The sequence below is a fragment of the Cynoglossus semilaevis genome, chromosome 15, assembly GCF_000523025.1.
Source record: "Cynoglossus semilaevis isolate Cse_v1.0 chromosome 15, Cse_v1.0, whole genome shotgun sequence".
Lineage (NCBI taxonomy): Eukaryota > Metazoa > Chordata > Actinopteri > Pleuronectiformes > Cynoglossidae > Cynoglossus > Cynoglossus semilaevis.
The window spans coordinates 7,564,453-7,587,437 of NC_024321.1; the positions used below are offsets into that span (position 1 = coordinate 7,564,453).

Consider the following 22,985-nt stretch of genomic DNA (forward strand, 5'->3'; position numbering starts at 1 on the left):
CCGATTGTTACTTTTCTTCCTCCTGTTATTAGACACTCATTGTTAATATTTAATTTAATTTGTATGAGTATACAATATGGTGTACACTGAGCAAATAAACGCACAAGTGAGCAGTTACTACCAAATTGTTGCATTTCCCATTTCTTTAAACTGTTTGTACAGTTAAAATAGAATGTAATTAAATAATTTTGTTAGCACTAATGCTGTCTTCAGTTAGAAGTATTTTTCATTACACACATTATGTGCAGTAAAAATCTACAAAACAGCAAAACATCAGTTCTGTTTCATTTTTATTTATTTAAGTAAAATAAATAATCAAGATGTCTATCTGCCTAGTTCTCTTCACCATGCTTCGCTAAGCTTTAGCATACCATAACTTACCACGGTCAAAAAATAGTCAAGACAAAACCAAAACGTCCAGCATTCGTATAAAAAGAACTTCCAATCTTCATATGTAAAAGTTACATTTTATACATTTTCAAACTAAAGCAAAATAAAAACGAAAAAGTCAGCTAGGCTTTTGTAGCAAATGATATTAGCATACCAATCACATTAGCCACATTTACGTCCTTGTGTTAGCATGAATGGTTACATACAATCCTGTCCAAATCTTTTACTTACTGTGCTGCCTGTCTTGGAAGGGAGATATTGTTTAAGAGATCAGAACAATAAAAAAAAAATACAAAAAACTAAATGTGTTGCAATCGTTGGGACACTGACGTATTTTGTTAACTTGTTACAAGTTAAACTGCTATCCAAACGTAGCGTACATCAGCAAACTTCCCGCCAGGTGGGGTTGTTGATTATAAATGTTTAAATTTGTGCATTTGAACCCTTGCGAAAGTTCATTTGAGAAATGCAACAAAATGACACCGTAAAAATTATTCTTAGCGTGCGCTGTGCTTCGTTTTTGTCATCCTGTCATACTTTAAAATTGCCAGTAGACGTACAGTACGTTTTAATGATTTTAATGTCTGTTTTTAAATTACATACCGTCCTTTAAAACCATATTATTTCCGGTGTCTTGTGGTAAAAGCAGATAAATGCACATATAAAATAAAACGTTCCACCTCAGGCTGCAGCCAACAGACGGTTAAGGAGCGTGAGCAGCGATTACCGGCATAAATGTCAGGAGTGTGAGAACTGCTCAATAATAAATCCCTCAGTCTGGTGTGGCATTTAGAAAAAGCCTTTTCTTTTCCCCAAAGCAACAACCTAGAACCAGAAGTAACGAGCTGTAAATGGATGTTGGAATGGTTTTCTGCACCAAAAGTTTTAAGATTCCCTACAAAAGCACAGTGGTGAAGTGTTGCAACACAAGCTGATGTTGCATGAAAGAGGACCAGTGATTTGATAAGCATAAAAAAAATAAAATTCTATGATAAAAGTTTAGTTTAAATATTTGTTTCCTTAATTAGCATTTGCTCCACTGTATTCTATAGGTAAGACAATTTCCAAAAAAACACCAGACCTTATTTAACTCATCAATACATGTGAATGAAGAGCATCTCCACAAGTTAACACCCAATTCAGCAGTGTTTAGATATAAGAGAATCACCAATGGCACATTTATATTTATTGAAGAAATTTTCGAGGTTTTCGAGGGTTGATACACCTGATCAAATAAAACGTTTCGCAGGTCAATGTTTAACAAAAATGCAACAATAAAAGATATCAAAAGTCTAAGAAGTTAGAGCCTCATGCTCTCAACAACAATCCTACATGGGGAAAGACATGAAAGCCGTGTATGCAGTATTGGAACAATTTCTTCTTAAAGTAATTCCAAAGAGAACGCTATACTCTACAGTGGTATGAAAAGCCCCTGGCATAACGACTTCAAAGGCAGATTCAGATATTTGAAGGACACTTTGCTGGAGAGTTTGCTAATTTCTGTGAAAAGCTGTTGTCGCATTAGACGAAGATAAGAATTAAAAGAAAGGCACACATCATACAACAACTGTTTATTCAGATTTTGAAATTAACACTTACAGTGAGCCACTGTGGTACATAAATAAAAAGTTAGTATAAACGGGAGGAATGGCTGAGGGGGAGGGGGTTTAGTTTTGGATGTTTCAGATCTTCATTTCTTTTTAGCCATCAAAGCTTCAGCTGCTGCGTGTGCAGCTGCTGCTGCATCAGCTTTCAACTTCTCCTCCCTCTGCTCCAGGAAGACTTTGTACTCATCAGCAGAGAGACTGAGGAGAAAAGACATGAAAATCTGTGACTTTCATTTTACTGGAGCAGAAATCAAACTCACAGGAGAACATTAGGGCTGGGGAACAGGGAAAATGAAGAGGAAAATAGGCAAAACAGTTTCAGATTTCAATATTTAACAACATTCAGCATCGCAGGATGTCAAGACATACAAGTTGCACAAAAGTCAAGACTAACGCTGACTTGTGCGGCGGTTTCTAAACTTTTTCTGCAACTCCCTATTTTACTAGAGAGGACTATTGTTGGACCCATTGAACTTTATTACAAACATTGTTTTTCATAAGACCGTGCGCACAGCGTGTTCATGAGATACCAACACACACACACACACACACATTTATCACTTCATTTCTTGTATACTGCTTCATATTTTGGCTGTTGAGTCTTCATAAGTGTTTTGTCCACTGCATTCAACCCATTTTGGATCAGGCTTCAACACTTGAACAAAAGGTCCAGGTGCAAATTCACGACACACAATACTTAATAGATAATTCCATTTTTTTTAACAAAGACACTTTGACATTACTTTTTTTACCCTCCACTTGTCCTCTTCTTTAACCTTTTCACTGACTGTTCAACAGAGATATTTCAGACTCGCTGCCATATTTTCCAAAAGGCCTGGCACTTTTAAAAAGTCATTGGTGTCAGTTTCGAAAAAGTGAAGAAAAGAAAGAAGATGAAGAAAATTTTGAAATGAATAGACAAGAACTGCTGCAAATTCTGGGTAGAACTCTTTCAGTCTCCGTGAGTAAATAAATAAAAAGCAGAGGTGACTCAGGATGTTCACTGCAGCATGTGCTTGGTCTGACCACAGGTTTTTTTAAAAGTTGATCTAAGCAGTAAAGCTAAAAGATTAAATCCTCCTTAGTGGCTTCATGTTGGACTTGGAGGCTACAAAAACATCAGACCACAATTCTCACACAGGAGAAACTTGTGTCTCAGCCCACAACAACTGCAGCAGGTCAGAAACCATGGACGAAAAAAATATTTTATAAAAGAGGCAGAGATGCAAGTCTCTCTACTGACAGTGTCCTCAATAAATCATAATGCACTGCAGTCACAAGTCCTGCTAGGTTTCTTGGTGGGAGAAAAGGATTGTGGGGGGGGGGGGGGGGAAACAAAATCATTACCCGACGTAGAAACAGAAGCAGCGGTTTGAGGGAGCAGCGCTCGGCGTCAACCCTGAACTGTCACACTTCATGGCTAAAAAGAGACGTGTGCTGTGCCAGGGAGTAAATAATAAATATGCGTTGTCAGAATAAACACTGACGGATCTTCAGATGCAAAGGATGCTCTTCTCAGGTGAGCGTACAAGTTTGCAGGCGTGGGTGAGAAACTGCCACCACTGGAAAATCCAAAGTAACCCAACCAACTGCACACAGTATAAACAAAATGCAAAGGTGGGACACTCAGTGTTTCATCTACTCTTCTAACAGGGGCATTTTTACTCCTCTGAAAAATATTTATAGAGATTTTCTCTTTTTCTGAGAGTATATTCAAACAGCTGTTTTCAAATATCAAATCCCTCATCAAACCACAAAGAACACCTTTGACTAAACTTTTTTTGTCACAGACGGAAAAAATAACAGCAAGGACTCTGTCAGTTTTAATATCTCTCTGTCTGGATTGGGAGTCTACTCTAAGAATTATGAACTACCATGCAAAGGTCCCAGGTTCAATTCCACCTAGTCCCTAATCCCATGTTCCATTTTAGCAGAAAGTGATGCTTCGTCTTCTTCTTCATCATCATCTGTATGTTTAGACTGGTTTAATCAGTTCTGTATGGCTACGACTTGTCTGGTTTCCACAGAGGTTTAAAGTAATTCCTTCCAATAATAAAAGACTAGGAAGGCGCACTTCTATCCAGCAGCACTTTTCTAATGCGAAAATGCATTTGCCTTCGAATAAAATGTTTTTCTGGTCTTATTAAATGTTTAACTGAATAGTAAGTAAAGTCAGGGTCAATAATGTCTATATCTTAAAGCTTTATTTATGTTTTTGGCTGCTTCCATTAGGGGCTCACCAAAGGCAGATTTCTGCTTCTATCTCACTCCATCCTTTCACTCTTTTGCTGTAGCAACAGCTCCCTTCAAATTTCCCCTACAACCATTACTCTTCTAAGCGCCCTCCTTCTTCATCCCCTGCCACTTTCGTTTTTCTTTATTTACTCCTTTTTTAAAAATTGTATATATTTAATATTCAAACTGTTTCAGTATCTCTGAAAGTAAGAAAAACGTTGACCGTGCACGTAGGAGGAAGCTGTGGGAGTCGTGTGTTTCACGGATGCCTGACCTGGCCTTCTCTCACTCAGGCATTGATAAAGTTAACAGTCTATTTTACAGTGGCAGTAAAAGCTCCCATCATGCAAAGTTCATGCACATTTACTCCAAGGACATTTTAAACATTTTCCTGCAGTGTTTTTCCTGCTGCTGCTGAAACAATATAACATTAACAACTATGGGCAGCGATGCCCACACAGTCATAGGAAAAAGTGGAAGTGCCGAATCCAGCAGCAGCTAACTTGGTTTTGTGAAGATGAAGTTAAGTTTGACTTCACCATAAGACACGTGATTACATCATTGCTAATTACTTTAAGATTAGATGACCAGCTCAGAGGTTTTGGGGCTGAATTTAAAAAAAAAATTTGAAGAACAAATGATAATAATAATAATAATAATAAAAATGGATACTTTAAGAACTGGAGACTACATGTGGCCTTGCTGTGTCAGAAGAAGCTCTTGCAGCAAGCATTAGACAAGAAAAGAGCTGCAGCTCCCCTACTGAAGACCACAGGTGAGGTTCTTGGTGTTCTAGATACGATGAGACCAGTTTGAGTCCGGACTTACTCTCTCACAATCTTGATACCAAGCGATTGGGCTGAGCCAATGATGCGTCTGACGACGTTCTCCATAGAGGCGTTCCTTATTTTGAAGCACTCATCTTCACCTTTCACCTTGGCGATTTCATACACAGCCCTCACTGAAACCATCCCTGCAGTCTCATGGCCTTCACACACCCACATAAAAAGAGATGGAAAACAAATCAGTGAAGACATAATAAAAAAAATGGTTATATATGTGGGAGTTGGAAGGTGAAGGATTGGTGTCAACAGCTAGAAAATGAGTGATGAGATAGTTCAGGGCACAAAAGGAGGACATGCATTATTCTCTTTTCCTACAGCATCACCTTTGCCACTTCCTCTGCTGCTACTGCAGTTTCTGCAGAATGTCATGAATAGAACATCAAGCCCAGCAAAGCTCAAAACTGAGCTGATGGAGAGATGGCTGTCCATTTGAGGATGAGCTAGGCATGTGAAAATTCTAGAGATGGAGCAGAAGCGTTAGTGCAGCAGCACATCTCACCTGTCTTTCCGGCCCCTTTAGCAATGCCCGCTGCCTGTTTGAGGAAGTAGGAGACCGTGGGCTTGCCGATCTTCAGGTCATACGTTCTGTCAGGCTGTGGAGACAGAGTGGAAATCAAAGTGTAATCTCAGCTCTTTATTCTCACTGAAGGAAAGTATCTCGTTTTCCTGGGCCACAGTCAATGATTATCTTATTTTCAATATTTATTTGTGTAGTTATGTTGTTAAGCACCCATCAAACTGTCTGCCTCTGCATGGCAAGCACAGTGAGCGTCTATAACAGCAGCAGATTTATCATCCCAGTTCTCACTATTTGTTGAGATAAGGGGAATGTTTATACCAGAGTGAAGAAAATGAAAACTGGATCAATGGTTGGGTTTTTACAGCACTGAAATAACTACTGTCAGTTGTAGATTTTATCTGCAGCGTCTGTTGCATCATCATGTTGACAAATGAATATTGGAACGCTACCATTTTTTTAATTAAAGCTGCCTTTAATGAGAACTCAACAGAACGAAATCATTCTAAGAGACGAGAGAAAAGCTGTATTTTCCAGAAGTACACAGCAGCTGTTACATGATTTGTTTTGTTTTTGTTTAACCACTGATACAACTTTTTCCCCCAATGTTATCTGAATTAAAACACGCCATAACTGGACTTTGTTGCCTGTGCTTAATCATCTACAGTACTTCTTTGCAGTGTAATTAATGTCTTCCCTAAAATTCCGTGCAGTTGAGAAACAGAGAACATCAGAGTTTTCACCAGGGGCCCAGCACCTTGAACGAGACCGGGTCAGAACTTCAGCGGCTTCAGTTATTTCCTCATTTAACATCGACCTATATAGGACGTGAAGCAGGAACGTACGTCATGTACCGACTGTATATTATAATCAAATTCCCCTTTGTCTCAGGAAGTGCCAAAGATAAAGGCGATTTCTGCAGACATTTCACTTCTTAGTCAGCACAGCCAACTTCAACAGGACATAAAGAGAGATATTTTAATGATTTCTCTACACTTTTGAAGTTACAGTATTTTTTTTGTTTTGTTTTCACTATAAGAAGAAACAACTCCATTCGCCCAGGTCCATTATTATTCTGCTTGTCTCCTGCAGCCTGCTTCATCATGCACAGACTGACGGGTCTGCAGTGTGTGGCAACAGTTATCATCTTTGAACATGATAGCCTGAAGGCAGCTTTAATCTGTTACCACACTGCCACTATATATCTTTGGAGCAGAAATAATAATTGAATTGAAACGGATAATTTATTGGATTATTACAATTTATATTTTGCCCATGGAGACACTAGAAAAACGAATACATACAGGGACAAGAAACCCTATTTTATAGACCCAATTTAAGACATGACAGGGATATTAATAACTTCAATAAAAGTGATCATAGAAAGTCTGAAGTCTTTTGCTGGTTTCAGGTCACCTTCAACAACACATGATGTCCATTTTATGAGTTATGGTTGATTTTATGCAGTATGTATAAAGTATATACAAATAGTACTTCCATGAGTGGGGGGTTTATTTTGGTTTCCTGATATGGAAATGATGTTTTTCGACATTCTAACATGGACATGTGTTTTCTTTAGTATTCTAACGTGGGTTGGTGTTTTTTTAAATATTTTAACAAGGTAGTGTGTTTGGCATCCTAACAGTAAGGTTGTCTTTTCTTTAGTATTCTCATGTGGAAGGGGATTTTTTTGGCATATTCCCAAAGGAATGTTTCTTTAATAACAACATGCAAATTGTTTTCTTTGGTATTCCAACATGGAGGTGTTCTTTTCTTTTGACCAGCTAACATGATATTTTTTTATTTTCTCTGGAGCTGTAACCAAATTACTATCTCCATTTCTGTGAAATCTCAGAAGGGAGAAAATGTTCCAGGAATATGGTTAACAAATAACTTTTTCCACTGCATAGTTAGGAACAAAACAGCCTGGTTCAAACTTCACACACCAGGAGAGGTGTTTGAAGCATCAGCCTCTTATTTCTTCACCTCAGACTACGAGACCCAGACTAAAAACTCTGGCTCTATCTGCGTCTCATTGCTAATTCCGTCTGTTTGCTGTTTGGTGCTGGGCACATGGCCCACGGTGGCCTGTTTTAGAGTGGTTTTAATGCCAGACCATAAACAACACTAATAAGAGTCTTGAATGTAGATCACCATAATAAAACATGAGCTCGCAAACACCAGGTCAAATCATTTCTGTGGGCTTTTTACCAAATGTAACTGCAAATAAGTTACAAATACTTTTGCCACTGTGAAAAAATGGAATCTTTAATTCTTGCAGCTCATAATATATATATATATATATATATATATATATTCAGCTGTTCTCCTTCTGTACGTCTGCTCTCTGGCCTCATTCTCCTGCCCTTTTCATCTCATCCTGCCTCGGGTCGGCAATAAAAAATAAATCCTTCAGCCTCTTCAGACTTATCCTGACCTCTTTCTTTTATCCAGATTCATACCTTGGATACAGATCTTTTTTTCAAACTGAATCTGACCTATGGATCTGGTCAATAAATCATTGAAGAAAAGACAAAAAAAAAAGTTTTTTTGTACCATCTGTTATCTGTCACATAAAAACAACAACTACAGAAACCACTACAAACTGTAGGCTGAGCTGAGGAGATACCACAGGGCAGGTGATTTGTCATCAGAGTTGTGTAAACTCACCGCACTGACCTTTCCACTAAAAGAACAGGCTTTTTCTGCTATCTATAGAAAAGCTGGCGGTTACCAAGGTCCGATGAGCTGCTACTGCTTCAGCCTTGATTTTATACAATAAAACTTTTTAGTAGCACAACCTCTTATTCCCATGCAAAATGGGAACAGCAACAACAGGAAGTAGAGTGAAAGTCATCAAGAATGTAAAAGCAGGTCAACACTTCGGCCTTTTCACTTTACTTTTCTACCGTTAAAAGGCACGTTGTTACTGCACAGAATCAGGATAGTCGTCAAAATGATTAATAGACCATATATTGTCCTTTTCGAGCCATTTACAATGTGCCGTACATTTAAAAAAAATAAATGAAAAAATCTGCTAATGGCTAAGGTTGACCTTACACACACACACCTGACTCTTCTACTTTAAGGCATGGCTTTGCAAGTTTTGGTCGCCTTGCCCACACGATGACTAAAAATGACTTTTATGTCCTTAATATGGAGCGTGTGAAGTTTTCAACTTTCTAAGGAAGGAAACACTCCTTATAAGGAAGTAAACGCATGGCAGGGAATAATGACTGGAGCGACACTGACAGATGAGTCAGTGATAGCAACTGCTGGCAACGCCTGGTTTAAATGTCTCAGGAAATAATAGAGGGCTTCAGTTGCCCCCCCCACCCCACCCAGCCCCTCCCCATCCAGTATCTCCACCCCACAACAGATTGATGGTTAAGGTCATGGAATGCAGTGGCAGGTTTGAAGCCCTGGCTGTGGTTTGATCCAAATGTTGGATTCTCCATTTTATAACCCAGACACTAAATCAGCATCATTAGCAACGTGTACATTCTTTGGATAACTTTATTTTTTTATGGCTATTAGGGCATTCATTATTAATTATTACAAATAAAACAGTTTAGTTCTGTTTTGATAAGGGGAACATAATTAGCTGTCAAATCAACGGCTAATCAGAATTAGAGCTGTTATTTGTTGCCAAGTACATTTGCATACACAAGGAATTTGACTTGGTGCTGTATAATAGAATAAAATAATAATTAAAAAGAAATATAAGCCTAAACATATATATACAGCATGCATTTCTTTTAATAAAGTTCATTATAAATTAGATTTATAATTGTGAGGAACTAAGGATTTTGAATAAATTTGAATAAATTATATCTTCTGGACATCTGGTCCCTTGATATTTCTTATATTCTATTATACCTCTGTTGACCAGTCAAAACATATCCGACTTACCTTTAAAATAGCTTTAATTATTGTATGACTAACAAATTCATTTGACACTTTTGCAAATTAAAACACGGTGGTTATATCAGCGTTCTGAATGCAAAGTTTCTGTTGTTCCTCTAAAGCAGTAGACTCAAAAACTTTGGTATGCATAAAAAAAGAAAAAAAATCCTGCAGAAACGATTTCCACCATTTTATGGACTAAATAAGACACAGACACACCAGTTAGAAGACGAATCAACAGAATAATTGATCATGAAAAAAAGCCCTAACTGCGACTATAATGTGCTTTTATCTACATACGAACTCTTTTTATGACTCTGACCGTATTTTAAATAGTTCTGTGCATTAAGGGCACCGCAGGCACAGAAATTTACATTTTTATGTATGAAATAAACTTGACTCTGACTCTGACTGAACAGATGGGAGACTATGTTAATTGTTGAGGTGCGAGAAGCCTGATTTGTAAACTTGGTGTAGAACACGAGCAGTTGTTTTCTCTGCCTTTATGTCAATCTAATTCCCTCTCCACTCCATCTCCTAGGTTAACATGCACAAATTAGACCCATATTGATCTTTTAATCTAAACCTCTGCCACAAAAGGAAACAGGTTTATTCACAGAAATGTGAAACGTTCTCCTGGATGATAACATTTAGTGCAGGATGATACTGGGGTTTTGGTCAAAGCTGTAGCAGAAAGCAGCTGAGAAACATTTGCATCAGGTGCAACGTGTTGTAGGCGAATAATAATCATTACATTTTTCCCAACTAAACTCATTTGCTTCGTGTACATACAGTAGAACAGGCACGTGTCGTGAGATCACCACTAGGTGGTACTCATGAGCAGAAAGAAGGATACATTTGTGATGGCACAGCTGTTGCTGGATATTGCATGTTAAAATAAATGCAGGCTTTCAGGAGGATTGGGCTTTTTGTACAACGTATATTCGTCTGAGTGACGTGACTACAACAAATAGGAGAAACCAGTGTGTCCTTGAGAAGAAAATAAATTTAAAAAAAATCTACCCACTCTAAAAAAACACTGCTTTTTTGAGCTGTTCACCTCCCTTGCTTGCACTTAATGCTTTTTGACTCCGACTTCCTTTGGGTATTGCCTCATTAATGAATGCAAATGGAAAGGCTTACTTCGGTGGTACAGTATGAATAATGGAAGTGCTCTGGTAATGTTATGCTGCTGTTTGAATTAAGCACAGTTGTGGGAGGACACGGTGTTAAGTGGAGAGTAAAGGGGTCAGGGTTCGGGGTTTGCAGCACAGACACACACCTTCACATGGATCTGGACAGGGAGTGGAATGCCCTCCTTCAGCTCTTTGGTTTTCTCATTGAAGTCCTTGACGAACTGCCCGATGGGGATTCCTTTCTGGAAGGGAAAAATAAAAAAAATGAGAAAAATAAATTGAGAAGACGCCAAAGGGGAAAACATGAGAAAACATAAACATGGGAAAGAGAGTTGCCCTAAGAAAATACAGGGAGACTGAGCTTAAAAAACCGTCAGTGGCAGAATACAGATGGTTGAGCTGCTGTCAGTCACTCAAACCTTCAGAGGAGGCTAACTGTATTCACACACATGAATGGCTCAGAGAGTGGTCTGTGATGGCAAATATCTGTCTGTGTGAGTGAATACGCGCGTGTGTGCGCACACACACACACACACACTCTTTGTTTGTGTGTCTCACACCAAGATGCAACTGTGCGTGTGTGTGTGTGTGTGTGTGTGGAGCCTCCTTCACTGTTGTTATATTCACACTGTTCCTGCAGACTGTGTGTGTGTGTGTGTGTGTGTGTGTCTGTCTGTCACTCCTGCTATGACTGAATGCATGTTGGTGCCCACAGCCAGAGAAAGCAGTGATGAATGAGGCTCCCATTTCTCTGCTCCTGCGAGGCCAACCAGAGCGAAAACAAAATGGATGGGTGACATTAAGTCAACACCCGGCCAACGCTGCGCTTTTGCACCATTTCTCTTCTGAGCCAAATTCAGTGACAAAAGCTAATAAAGAATCTAATTATTACTGTTGAAATTTAAACTGACCTTCATCCGCCACCGTTCCCAAAGGTAACGCACTGATTGAAATGTTCATTTCAAAAATGAGAGGGAGAGAGAGAGAGAGAAAGGATTTTAATACACATTTTAATGGACTTGTGAGCTTCCATTGCTCGGCGACGGCTCGGAGCTGATACCTCAGATTCTAATAATGGATCAGTCAGCCTGAGACCTTCTCCAATGACAGTGCCGGGAAGACATTTATTTGAACTTAACGGAGCAGAAAGTTCTCTGAGCGTCATCTGCACTAAAGGCTTCAAAAGCACCTGACGAATGTTAATCAGTGGCTAAATCGACACAGGGCCTTCACTTCATTAGCCTCCGCTCTAAATGCTCTCTGGAATTTGTGTGCATCAACAAAATAATAAACTGATTGAAAATTTGACACATCACATAAGTCGAGGCAGGTTATTATGCAGCGTGAATAACAATATTCCACTAATGAAATGAAACACACGCACACACACACACACACACATACCAAGAACCCCTGCTAGGCTCTACCGCCCCTGTGGTGCTTATTAATAGTAATCCCTTGCTTACTACCTTCTACCCATGCCCCCATCCCTACCTTCTTCTCCCTCCCATTTTAACAACACCGAAATGGTAAACAAGCAGGGAGTGAGCAGAGAAGTTAATTAAATTTGGATTAATGTAAAGGCTATGATGTTGTTTGGTATAAGTCAATGCAAAGCCTCAGGCTCTGCCGCACACATTCAGCCCTCATTCCTTTTCTTTTAGTTCAGGCAATGGTGGATAATGATCTCTCCCACCAACCCAGACTCTCCTTTCATGCCACACAATGTGAAAAAGCCTTGCTGACCAGCCACATATGCTGCCTGATGTTTCTCAAATGAGCTTAAAGATAAAAGAGAAACGATGCGATGAAAGCTGGAATGAGGAAAAAAAAAAAAAGACTTTTCTCACCAGAAAGTCCTTCAGTGCTGAACTCAGAACCTGAATGAACCTGAACCAGGACAAAGAGTAATACGAATAAAGGCAGGAGACATGACTCACTTGGGCACAGCAGATAATTCTCTGCCCTAAGGTCAGCAACACAATCAAGTTTGCACCAGAGACAGGTGATCATATTTTAATTAAGAGTCTTGGCTTCTTATCCTCGGAAGATGATGACAGCAGCAGCCAGTTTTATTCCCGCCTCAGGTTATTTGATCGTTTTACTATCGTAATTGCAGTAATGGGACCATGCTGGTTATTGCAATCACAATCTTTAAATGAGGCCCAGGGCTGATGTGCCATGAAAGTAAGGTTCAAGGTTTGCTCGGCCAACCTTCCATGACCTCCCATTAATCAGAGGGAGAGAGAACACTAGAACAGAATCCTCCTCACCCTGGCCAAATCCCTAACTCCACTCACTGCATCTGGGCATCTAATCATCCTCGAGTTGGAGCCGCTGGATAAATCCTCCATCTCCCACCATGACTGATTAGAGCCAGCTCACACTCCAGTATAAAATGGCTGCTACCCATCACCCAGAGCGGAGCCTGCAACATCAGTAGAAGATGAGACGCTCGCTCCCACATCTTCAAAGAATTCTGGGAGTTGGGATTATGAGATAATCTACGGAGATATTTTTAATCGTCCAGTAGGACAGGGCCAGTGGTGACTAATGTGACGTACAAGAGTCTTTGATATTGGTTATGATTATCAAACGCAATTATGCATTTTGCTATTAGAATCTGAGAAGTGTCCATTCACATCGACTTGTCCACCTCTGCAGTCTTTTTTGACATCTCTTCTGTGCTAATGTGATTGGCCTTTCAGCTTCACTAACTCTTTTTAACAAGATGTAGCCTTGGTGTGGCAGGATGGTGTGTGTGGGTGATGAGGGGAGGAGGAGCACAGACTGGAAAGAAAGGAGATGACGGAGATCTATTCAAGTTGTCAGAATGTGGCCAGTGCCCCTGGTCAATATCTGAACAATAGCCACATTTAAAAGGACAAAAATAATCAGAATAAAAGCTTGATCAGAATAAGAAAGCTTCGTATAAACAGGCCAGTCCAAAGAATCTTTCTGATACAGACCAATGGAAAAGAAATCTTCTTTAGCGTTAAAACAACTGAAATCCTTCTGCGAGTTATTTCTATCATTCATTTTTATTTAGGGTTGTCAAATATCTTCCCTGCATAACTTTGAGATATTCCCACATTTAAAAAAAGGATAATAAACACACAAAAGTTAGAAATGTGGACAAAAATAAAAATCATTCCACCAATTATTTTGGGAATGGACAAACCAGTGTATGGTTTAGGCCCTGCAGTTGTCCAACTATCTTATCTCTCAAATGACCGCTACCGTTTCACTGTGCTCTGTTTCAGGCCGAGCAGAAACTAATGATTATAAGTATAATAATTATTCTAACTAGTTGGTAAACATTCAATTCATGAAATGCAGAAACAAAAAGAGTAGAACATGTTGATTGAGGAATCTTAAAGTCACACACGAACGTGTCAACATAGCAACAGTATTTTGATTCTTGCCTGATAAGAGAAAAAGAAATTCGAATATGTTAGAAACGTAGAAAAGAACTTTTTTTTTTGTTTTCTCTGTGAAAATGTCACTGCCTATCAACAGTAGCTCTGAACAAATGGAGTACTGTAGATCAGCTGTAGCCCCAGTGTAGTGGAGACGGCGTCTTTTCTCCTATACTTCCTCTTGGAGTTTACCAGACACTTCTTTTACTTGTGTTACCCTAGTATTTACAATTATTGACCACTATTGATCTGTAAAAGGGGGAGCAGGAACCAATTTCAGTATTCATCAGGCAACAGCGGAGCACACACTGTGCAGTTGTCTAGACTTATACACATAGAGAGAAAGACAACTTCACACATATGGTCAGTGCACGTTGGTAGACTGCACAAGGAAACCAGAGTTCCTGGAGAAACATGTGCACACCAGACATGAACAACAACAAAAATAAAATCAGTTACCACCACAGATCATACCAGAGACCTTGGTGCTGGAAGCCTTAACCACTCTTGCAACGTGTGGCCCTGATTTACCAACAAGCTCGACCAATCACACAGAAGAATCCGAGCTGTTTTCCCTCAGTGCTCCCACAGTCGCTGTCAAACTGATACCTCCTTATTACCTAAATCAGCCCAGTAACCAGGTTTTTGACCAAGGTGAAGCTGCAAGAAAAGTCAATGAACACCATTACCCCTGTGAAAAGACTCTGCCGTGTTTTTTTTTTTAGCCCTTTATAAGCCTGTGTCACAAACACAACAGAGAATTCAGTGGCAGGGTTTATCTTTATCTTTTACTTTGCTGTTTCCAAGTGAAGGTGCTACTTAGACAAGGACAGATGGAATTTGTCTGACTTGGAGTCACAGAAGTAATAAACAGGGGCGACAAGCGTTACTTTCCTCATTAATATGTGACAGATGGAACCTGCCCAGGCGGCATTTCTGGGTCAGAGATCTGCCCAAAGCTTTCTCTTTAACTTCTTCAACTGGCATTTTGGGCAATGAAAGTTTTTTACTCTCTGAATACCCATTGTACCTCTTACTTCTACCGTAGAAGTACCTAGAAGTACCTCGATTCCCACTATAAAATGAAATTTATCTTCTGGAGTCGTGTGGCTCATAGAGGTGTTCGACTGAGTCACTCTTAGCTATGTGAATACTTCTAGACAATACAATTTTTTAAGACGCATATACCATTAAAATGTAAAACAATGTACATGGAGTACGTCTTACCAAATACTAAAAATATAGATAAATACCTAATGGTGGTACTACTGGCTGCAAGGAAAAAAACTCTAACTAAAAGATGGATGTGAGTGGACGGACCGAGCAATAACACTTTTTACTTGTTTACGCAACACTGGGAAAATGGGTATGTGAAACCTGTAAGACCGTGCTTTATAAAAAATACCATTGCATTGTTAGACACAACATTATTTGTGTGATACATACATACTGAGATATAATTTTCTGATAAAAAGAGATAAAACAATGTTTGTTCTTTACAGAACATGCTCATGTCCTCAGTGTATTTCGATGCAGTCATCAGTTTGCCAACTGACAGCAGAGGTTCTGTCAGCACCATCGTGACTAAAGTTGACTAAATCGATGGATCACTTTGAAAGGGATAGCTGAGGGTTGCGGCATCATTTACATTTCGTGTTAAGTGAAGCCTGTTCTTCCATTTCAATGAAAGTACACAACATAGGCTCAGCAGACAATCCCAGGCATTTATTTATCTGGTCATGATGAAGTTTGATTAAAATCACAATAATTATTATTTGAGTGTAGATATTTTGCGCATGTCAACATATTTAAAGACTGCAGTTTTGTTTGAAGTATGGAGAAGACCGCAGGAAGCTCTTATTAAAATGGGCGAGTGAGTGATTGTGAATGTTTATGTATGAATACCTGGGCCTCATTTCACTTTGACAAGACTATATCGGCCAAGGAGTGGGTATGTGGGCATATATTAAACTGCCAGAGAGTGCTGACGGAGGGGAGTGGGGAGGTCTACGCTGTGTGTGGTCGCAGGTGTTTCTGCATTCCAGAGAACAAAAAGAAAATAAGGAGAAGGAGGAAAAAATAAGGGGGGTGGGGGGGTGGAGGGGATGTAGAGGAGAAAGGAGAAAGAGGTGAGAGGTGTGGAAGGCGGAGGGGGATAAGACAGAGAGGGAGAACAGGTCAAGAATAGTACTGTGTTCATGGAAGTGTGGCATGCATGGAGATACAGGACATAGACAAAAGATAAAGCCTTGAGACGGGAGGCAGAATTAATTGCCCCTGGCAGTTAGGGACACTGGATAAATTGCCCTGGGTGGTAGGAAGTCCCTGATAGGGTGACAAAGGTGTTACAGTGAGGAGAGGCTGGTCGGAGGTGAGGTTAATTAAATTTTTCATTGTGAAAGATCATACATTACCTTCATCACTGTGTCCATTTAATCCGCTCCAGTCCTGACATTTTATCACATTATTCTTTTGTGGCGTCAAACACCTAATTAGGTTTCATGTTGAGCCTCTCACAGGCAACAGAAAGGGAGAAGATGCCTATCAGGTCAGATCAGGTCTAACAGACTCAGCGACACACTGCATCATCACTGAGCAAATTGAGCTCAAGGTGGACATGCTTTGACTTGATTTGGAATCAGCAGATTCCACGTCCCAAACGTGGAAAATGAAAACGATTTTCTTTCACCTTCTCCAGTGAACTGTGCCGAAGCCAATATGTAGCCATGCATCAAACAGCTGAGGAGTCCCTCTTCAGCCTGCATGAGTGCACAACTGACAGTGTGAACCAAACAAAAGGGCTCATCTCTACAACAGCCAAAACAAGCCAAAATCTCTTTCTGCTGCTTTGACTCTTTGGACCTGTTGCCTTTACAAACATATCTGGTAGAAAATCAGAATGTACTGTTGGAGGAATCACACAGGCACAGATGAGAAAATAAGAAATGGCGTTGTGACAAAACATTTCATTTCCAACTCCATTATGTCCCCGTTACAGTCTTGACAACAGCGTTGTGCTGTTATTATTTCCACTTCACATGATTAATCACATGTGGAGGCTGCAGCAAAAAAAAAAAAAAAAAACACACACACAGAAGCCCAAACTGCAGGCAGCAGAGGCGCCCAGCTGGAGACGACGGGAAAAACACATCACACTATATATGCTGACAAGCAAAGGAGACACAAAAGAGGAAGGGAATAAGGAGCTGGAGTGAAGTCAGGCAACAAAAACAGGTTCAACAAAGCCTTTGTTTTGTTTGTGTTTGGAGATAATACTGGATTTGTGGAGATGCCATTTAGAGGGTGAGTCAACAAGCTTTACAAATAAAAGTCTGCCTACAGGTGTTGGGGAGCCCTACAGCATACTGAAAACCTGCTTTGATGTTAGATGCTCCACCACAAAGGTATGCATCATCTGATAAACAACCTGTACAGCTGGAAGTGTACAAAACAGAGATTGTACAATTCAAATTTGTGATTTTGGATTTCAACCCCCAACCTCAGATTTCTCCCTTTGACAATGCATCCAGGACGAGGACCAACACCGAGCAGCTCTGGTATGCTGTACAATTTACTGTGCACTCACGACAAAGACAAAAACCAAACATTTTGTAAACATATCACTGCCTCAGGTTCGTGTGGTTACTCCACTGTGTATCTGCACTAACCAGCTAGAGCCCAACAGCTACTTACTATCAGAGTAAGTTTTGAGCAGCATGTACGCAAACAACTAAACACCTGCAGCTTCATCAAGTCAGTGGTGCTGGTAGTGACGAGTGATGCAACAACTTGTCAGCAAGATTTTCTTCAGTAGCTAGTATTTAAACTCACACATCAAAACTACCACGTCGACTGTGCAACACAGAGCTGGTCCTTTGCAAATGTGTGTATCACTGTGCCTGGGCATTAACTTTGTATTACTGTGGTTGTTAGGATACTTATGCTGTAGGGTTAATGTACGACTTGTCCACAGACATGTCACTGTTCGACTGGAGCCGACCCCCTGGGTGAAAATAAGACACATTTAAGGTACATTTATGGAAACAAAGAAAAGTTTGTAACAGTATTTACACAATAATGGGATAAACAGAACTCTGCAGCCCTTATTGATCAGCTCTGGTTCTTTATTGAAGTCTGGAGATGAGGCTATCTCTGTTGCTGATAGCATATTAGACCGACACCAAAGTACTGCTGTTTGAGTCAGTCTATAGGGAATGTATAGACACCAGATGCCTGTGTGAGTAAAGTTAAACACTTTACCACATTCATTGCCTTGTTTGTGTGTGTGTGTGTGTGGGTGTGTGTACTTCTAGTGAAGTAAACTCAACTTTAATGCTACAGAGTAACATTCAAGTAAAGGGGGCTGCGTGGTGGTGGTGGTGGTGGTGGTGGGGGGGGAGTCCTCCATGTCTGTCATGTTTATGGAGGTCATCCTTGGGTGTGACATGGAGCATGGCTCACTGTTTATGTCTTCAGTGTTCTCAGACAGACTGTATCCCTGTATGTCTCCCACGCTGAAGGAGGAAAGTGATGACAGCACTGTAACTGGACATTCTGCCTGGCTGCCCCGCACATTCCTCTGCCATTGTCACTGTTGCCCCCCCCGTCCTTTCTCCTTGCAACGTTCTCACTCCCTCACCCTCTTTCTCTCTCTACCCGCTGAAAGTGTGCTGGTGTGTAGAATGACCTTCAACCACACCCTTGGGGAACAACAAAAATACAAAAATGAGGAACAGGAAAAAGATGCAGAAAATAAGCAGATAGAGACGTGATGGAGAAAAATGTAGGGAGAAAAAGGTATAAAAAGAAAACACAAAAATATCTCTCCTGATAAAAGGCAGCAGATCATGAGATTTTCATGATTTCGATCCAGCTGTTCACTTCAAAATGAAGTGGACACAAAATGAATGCATTTGGTTCTTCAACAAGTTTAAACTAAAACGCCTAAGGACTCCCTTCAAGTGGAAGGACTTTGAGGGACTATGCAACGCTTGTGAAATTCCCCAAAACTGCATCAGTTTCTGACAAAGGGACAGAAATTGAATTCATGAATCAGTACATAGCACAGCTACAAAAAAAAAAGCATGTTCTGTCCAGATCCGTCTTAAACACTCCCACTCCTTTTGTGCAATAAAGCAAATGTATTGAGTTAATCTCCTGCAGGGGGGGGGGGGGGGGGGGGGGGGGGTGGCTTTGGTGATCAAGACAGTAAGTAGACAGAAGGAGGGCTAATTAAACTTGTAACATCTGCCTTCTGAGTGCCAAATATGTCTTCAGGCTCCTGGCATGTTTCGCTCCACTTCTTTCCCCTTCTTGTTCCTATTTTAACTCAGGATGGGGGTAAATAAGGCATCTGCCTGCTGCCAAACAATGTGATTAATCTCCTGCAAGTGACACCACCCTGATTACCATAACCAATGAGTTTACTGTAACTGGGTGATGTGAAATATACATGGCATCTTCTTCCAGATAAACTTCCACAGCTGGTGGTGGTTGTGGACGAGAGGAGGAGGAAGAAGATGAGGAGAAGGAGGAGGGAAAGAAGAGGAGGGGAAACGGAGGAGGGTGGGAGGTCTGGACTGAAGCACGTAGCCTGCTTACAAATTAACACCACAAGCCAACTCGGACAGCATGAGTGAGTTTGTGCTCGTCCTCTTCTGGCTGCTCAGCTTCATTCTCGCCTAAGGATCGCTCTGCGGGCTGCACTCCAACCACTGCGCGTCGCCGCCGACGCAGCTCTTTCTCCAGCTTCACTTTTGAGCGACTTCCCGCACAGAGAGTCAGAGCGAGGACCAGTACCCTCAGCATCAGCATCAGCATCAGCATCAACCTACCTCTCTGCCCGGTGTTACCAGATAAACGGACTGTGGCAAAAAAGCCCCCGACACCACTGCGGGAGGTGACAACTCCAGCCTCTGCAACAGCCACGGAGACGGAGGAGGGACGGTGATATCTGCCATGCCAGATCTGCGCAGAGGAGGAGATCTTGATAAGTACGAGCTCTTTTTTTCTTTCTTCCTTCTTCCCACAAACTCGGGCCGGTCTTAATGTGCTCCACGCTGGCGGCGACTTTTCCTCCTTTTACAGCCTAACAATGAGACTCCAGCTGGAGCCCGACTGTGCGCTCACACCCGGACCGTTAGACTTGAGACTTTATCACCGATCCCCGCTCATCAGCCACAGTAAAAGACACTTTATTGGTCTCCGACAGGCTCTTAGACAGACTACTTTGCTGTAATTCAAATCAGCAGGATCGGGCTCAACTGCAACACGAACGGTGTTGGGGGTAACTAAAAGCTGCAGCACACTCGCAGTCATGCACAAATAAAACCTCTCTGCCGTCGGGATTATAGGGCGGTTATGAAACAGGTGTTGCAGAGAAGACATTTCACGGAGAATATTGTTGAATTATGAGCTCGCTGCCGGGCCCAGATGACGTTCCTCCATATAGAGATGAACAAACAAATAAACAAACTAGCCAACAAACAAAGGTGGTGATAAGTCAGAGAGTCGCAGCTGCTCTACCTGCATAAATCAACATGTGTTTTAGTCATGTGGCTCCCAGTCTGGAGAGCAGGGGATTTAATTCTGCAGCGCATTAACAGGGACAGCACACTGTCTGCCTCCACGTTAATTAACGAGTTTGCCCCTAATGGCATAGATTTTGTCCTGATGCCCTTGGTGCTCCGGTGCCACCTGTGAAAACACGAGGGATCCTAATCTCTGACGTGATCTGGAACACTCGGAGGTGTGTTGGTGGAGAATGGAGGAAATGAAGATGATTATTTATGGAATTCCTGTGGGATATTTATATAAAAATTAAATCTCTTCATCATCGTTAAAGGGGTTTAAGGTTTTTCTCTCCCACTTAACTGTGTTTTTACAACTCATCAGGACATGTCGGGGTGGAATCATTCACCAGTGGAAAACAGAGCCAGCAGGTGGCATCAATATAACTCAAGGGATGCTCAGGTGCCATTAAATTTGTATTCAGAAAAAAGGTTAGAGGGATTCGTTTTTATCAATGGCGCCTCAGATGAGACCTATAGTATAATTGTATATATTGTAAGGCCACTCAGTCAGGGAAAGGGTGAGGGCTGTTGTCTTTAAGTAAGATCATTACGCCGGTCTTTCACTGTTTACTCAGCATGCTCACCGATGTGAGCCTGGGCTTTTCCCAGGAGCTCTGGTTTCCAGAACATGCATGATTAGGTTAATTGGACTCTAATTGACCACAGATATGAATGTAAGTGTAAATGGTTGTTTGTGTTTGTGTTTGTGTGTGGCCGTGTGGAGGGCAGACCATTACTGCCTAAAAGGATCCAGCATTTTGTTAATTAATGTTTTTGCAATCAGTTTTTGGAGAAGTACAGCTCTACTTAGCAGTAGTGCTCTGTGCCATATTTACTCAGGCAGAAACAATGACGATGACAAGTCTGTCCTGCCAAGCATTTTATTTCCATTCTGTGGACAGTTGCCAGTCTTTAAACCCATCCGTCTCACTTGCATTTGTGGATAATGTTTTGAAGTGAGTAAAGGGATTAAATTAATAATATAATTATTAATGTACAATAATGTTGTAGCAGAACCTTTAACTGGTGGAGTAAGGCATTACAAGAACTTGTGTAGCACTACCAGTGGAGGAGGGAGCAGTTTATGTGTGTAAACAAGCAAAAAGAGCATCCAGTATAAAGCTGACTGTGGGTGTGGATTAGTCGGTAGGGCAATCATATTTTTACTGCAGGATTGTGTGTTCTTTTCCAGTTTCTGCCCCTGAGACACTGCCAGTGTTTGAGAAACGCACATTTTGAGATTTCTGAATAAATTGCCAATGGTTCTAAATCTAATTGTTGAAAATCCTCAAACATTGATAAATATTCAAAATAATTGAATGTAAATCTATTTTTAAACTTTTTTCTGAAATTTAATTAAAAATGTAGCTGTCGATGAATCAAGAAACTAAATATTTAAAATTGTAAATAACTATCAAAATACAACAATTTCACTGGAACCAAGAAGAACTAAGATGTGAAATGGGAGTTGTTGTTGAAATGTTTCATGCTCTGCTCATTTGTCCTGCGAAGGTTAAATGAATATTTTGGACTAAACTGAATTGAGGGCACTGTCATGTTTCAGATTTTGAACCCAATGCATTTCGTGGACTGCTCCTATCTGAGAGGAAAAAGCTGTCGACTCTGAAAATGGTAGTTGCACACTACAGGATGTAGAGACATTAATCTCTGCCACATGGTTCTCTGCCGACACTGAAATCATCCAGTGTTAATAGAAATCAAATGCCAAAGTGACAAATCCCAGACGTGGCTTCATCTCTGTCAGGGTGTAGGCTGCAGAGCTCAGGAGCATTTTTAGATGATTGCTGGGACACATTGTGCACATAGAGGGGGAGACATGTGCTCAAGAGTCACGCTACAGCGAGTAAAGATGATTCTTTTTTTTTATAGGGATACACAACACTACCTTTAGGCAGTAAAAAAAACACAAATATTTCACCAGCAGACTATTACATGTCAACACTTATTGCTCACAGACAAAAATGGGTTGTCTCACCATGTCAACAGCCGTGTCATTTCCTAGACAGGAGAATGATGAATTTGGTCATTATTGATGGACTGAGTGGACACACAGGCTGTCATCCTGGTCCCTCACTCAGAATGGAATAAATTACAAGGCGCTGACAGCGAGTCACAACACAAACACATGGTGACTGGGTGCAATTCGAGGCGCAGGTGGAGATAGCTAAAAGTCCATTATCCAACACTTCCAACAAGAGAAGGAGAAAAACCCAATTCTTCTAGCAGTTCTGTGGAAATTCATTCTATTCTTCAGTGAATGATAATGATGTTGCGGTATGCAGTGAGACAAAGGGCTTCATAGACATTCATAAACATTAGGAACGCTGGTATGATCCA

The 22,985-nt window shown here is 40.7% G+C and overlaps 2 protein-coding genes across 3 annotated transcripts in view; one reads left to right on the plus strand and one right to left on the minus strand.

The window, feature by feature from the left end:
• Positions 1 to 1,944: 1,944 nt before the first annotated feature.
• Positions 1,945 to 22,985, minus strand: part of mrpl11 (mitochondrial ribosomal protein L11) — a 48,273-nt gene continuing 27,232 nt past the window's right edge. For both annotated transcript variants that reach the window (XM_008326718.3, XM_008326719.3), the window contains 4 exons: positions 10,783 to 10,878; positions 5,577 to 5,670; positions 5,061 to 5,220; positions 1,945 to 2,195 (listed from right to left, as the gene is read on the minus strand). In XM_008326718.3, the coding sequence (XP_008324940.1) occupies positions 2,081 to 2,195; positions 5,061 to 5,220; positions 5,577 to 5,670; positions 10,783 to 10,878 (465 nt within the window). In that variant the 3' untranslated portion in view covers positions 1,945 to 2,080. The remainder of the gene's footprint in view (positions 2,196 to 5,060; positions 5,221 to 5,576; positions 5,671 to 10,782; positions 10,879 to 22,985) is intronic.
• tmem265 (transmembrane protein 265) overlaps positions 19,243 to 22,985 on the plus strand; it is a 13,497-nt gene continuing 9,754 nt past the window's right edge. The window contains exon 1 of the mRNA XM_008326716.3: positions 19,243 to 20,048. The gene's annotated coding sequence lies outside the window, so the exon portion shown is untranslated. The remainder of the gene's footprint in view (positions 20,049 to 22,985) is intronic.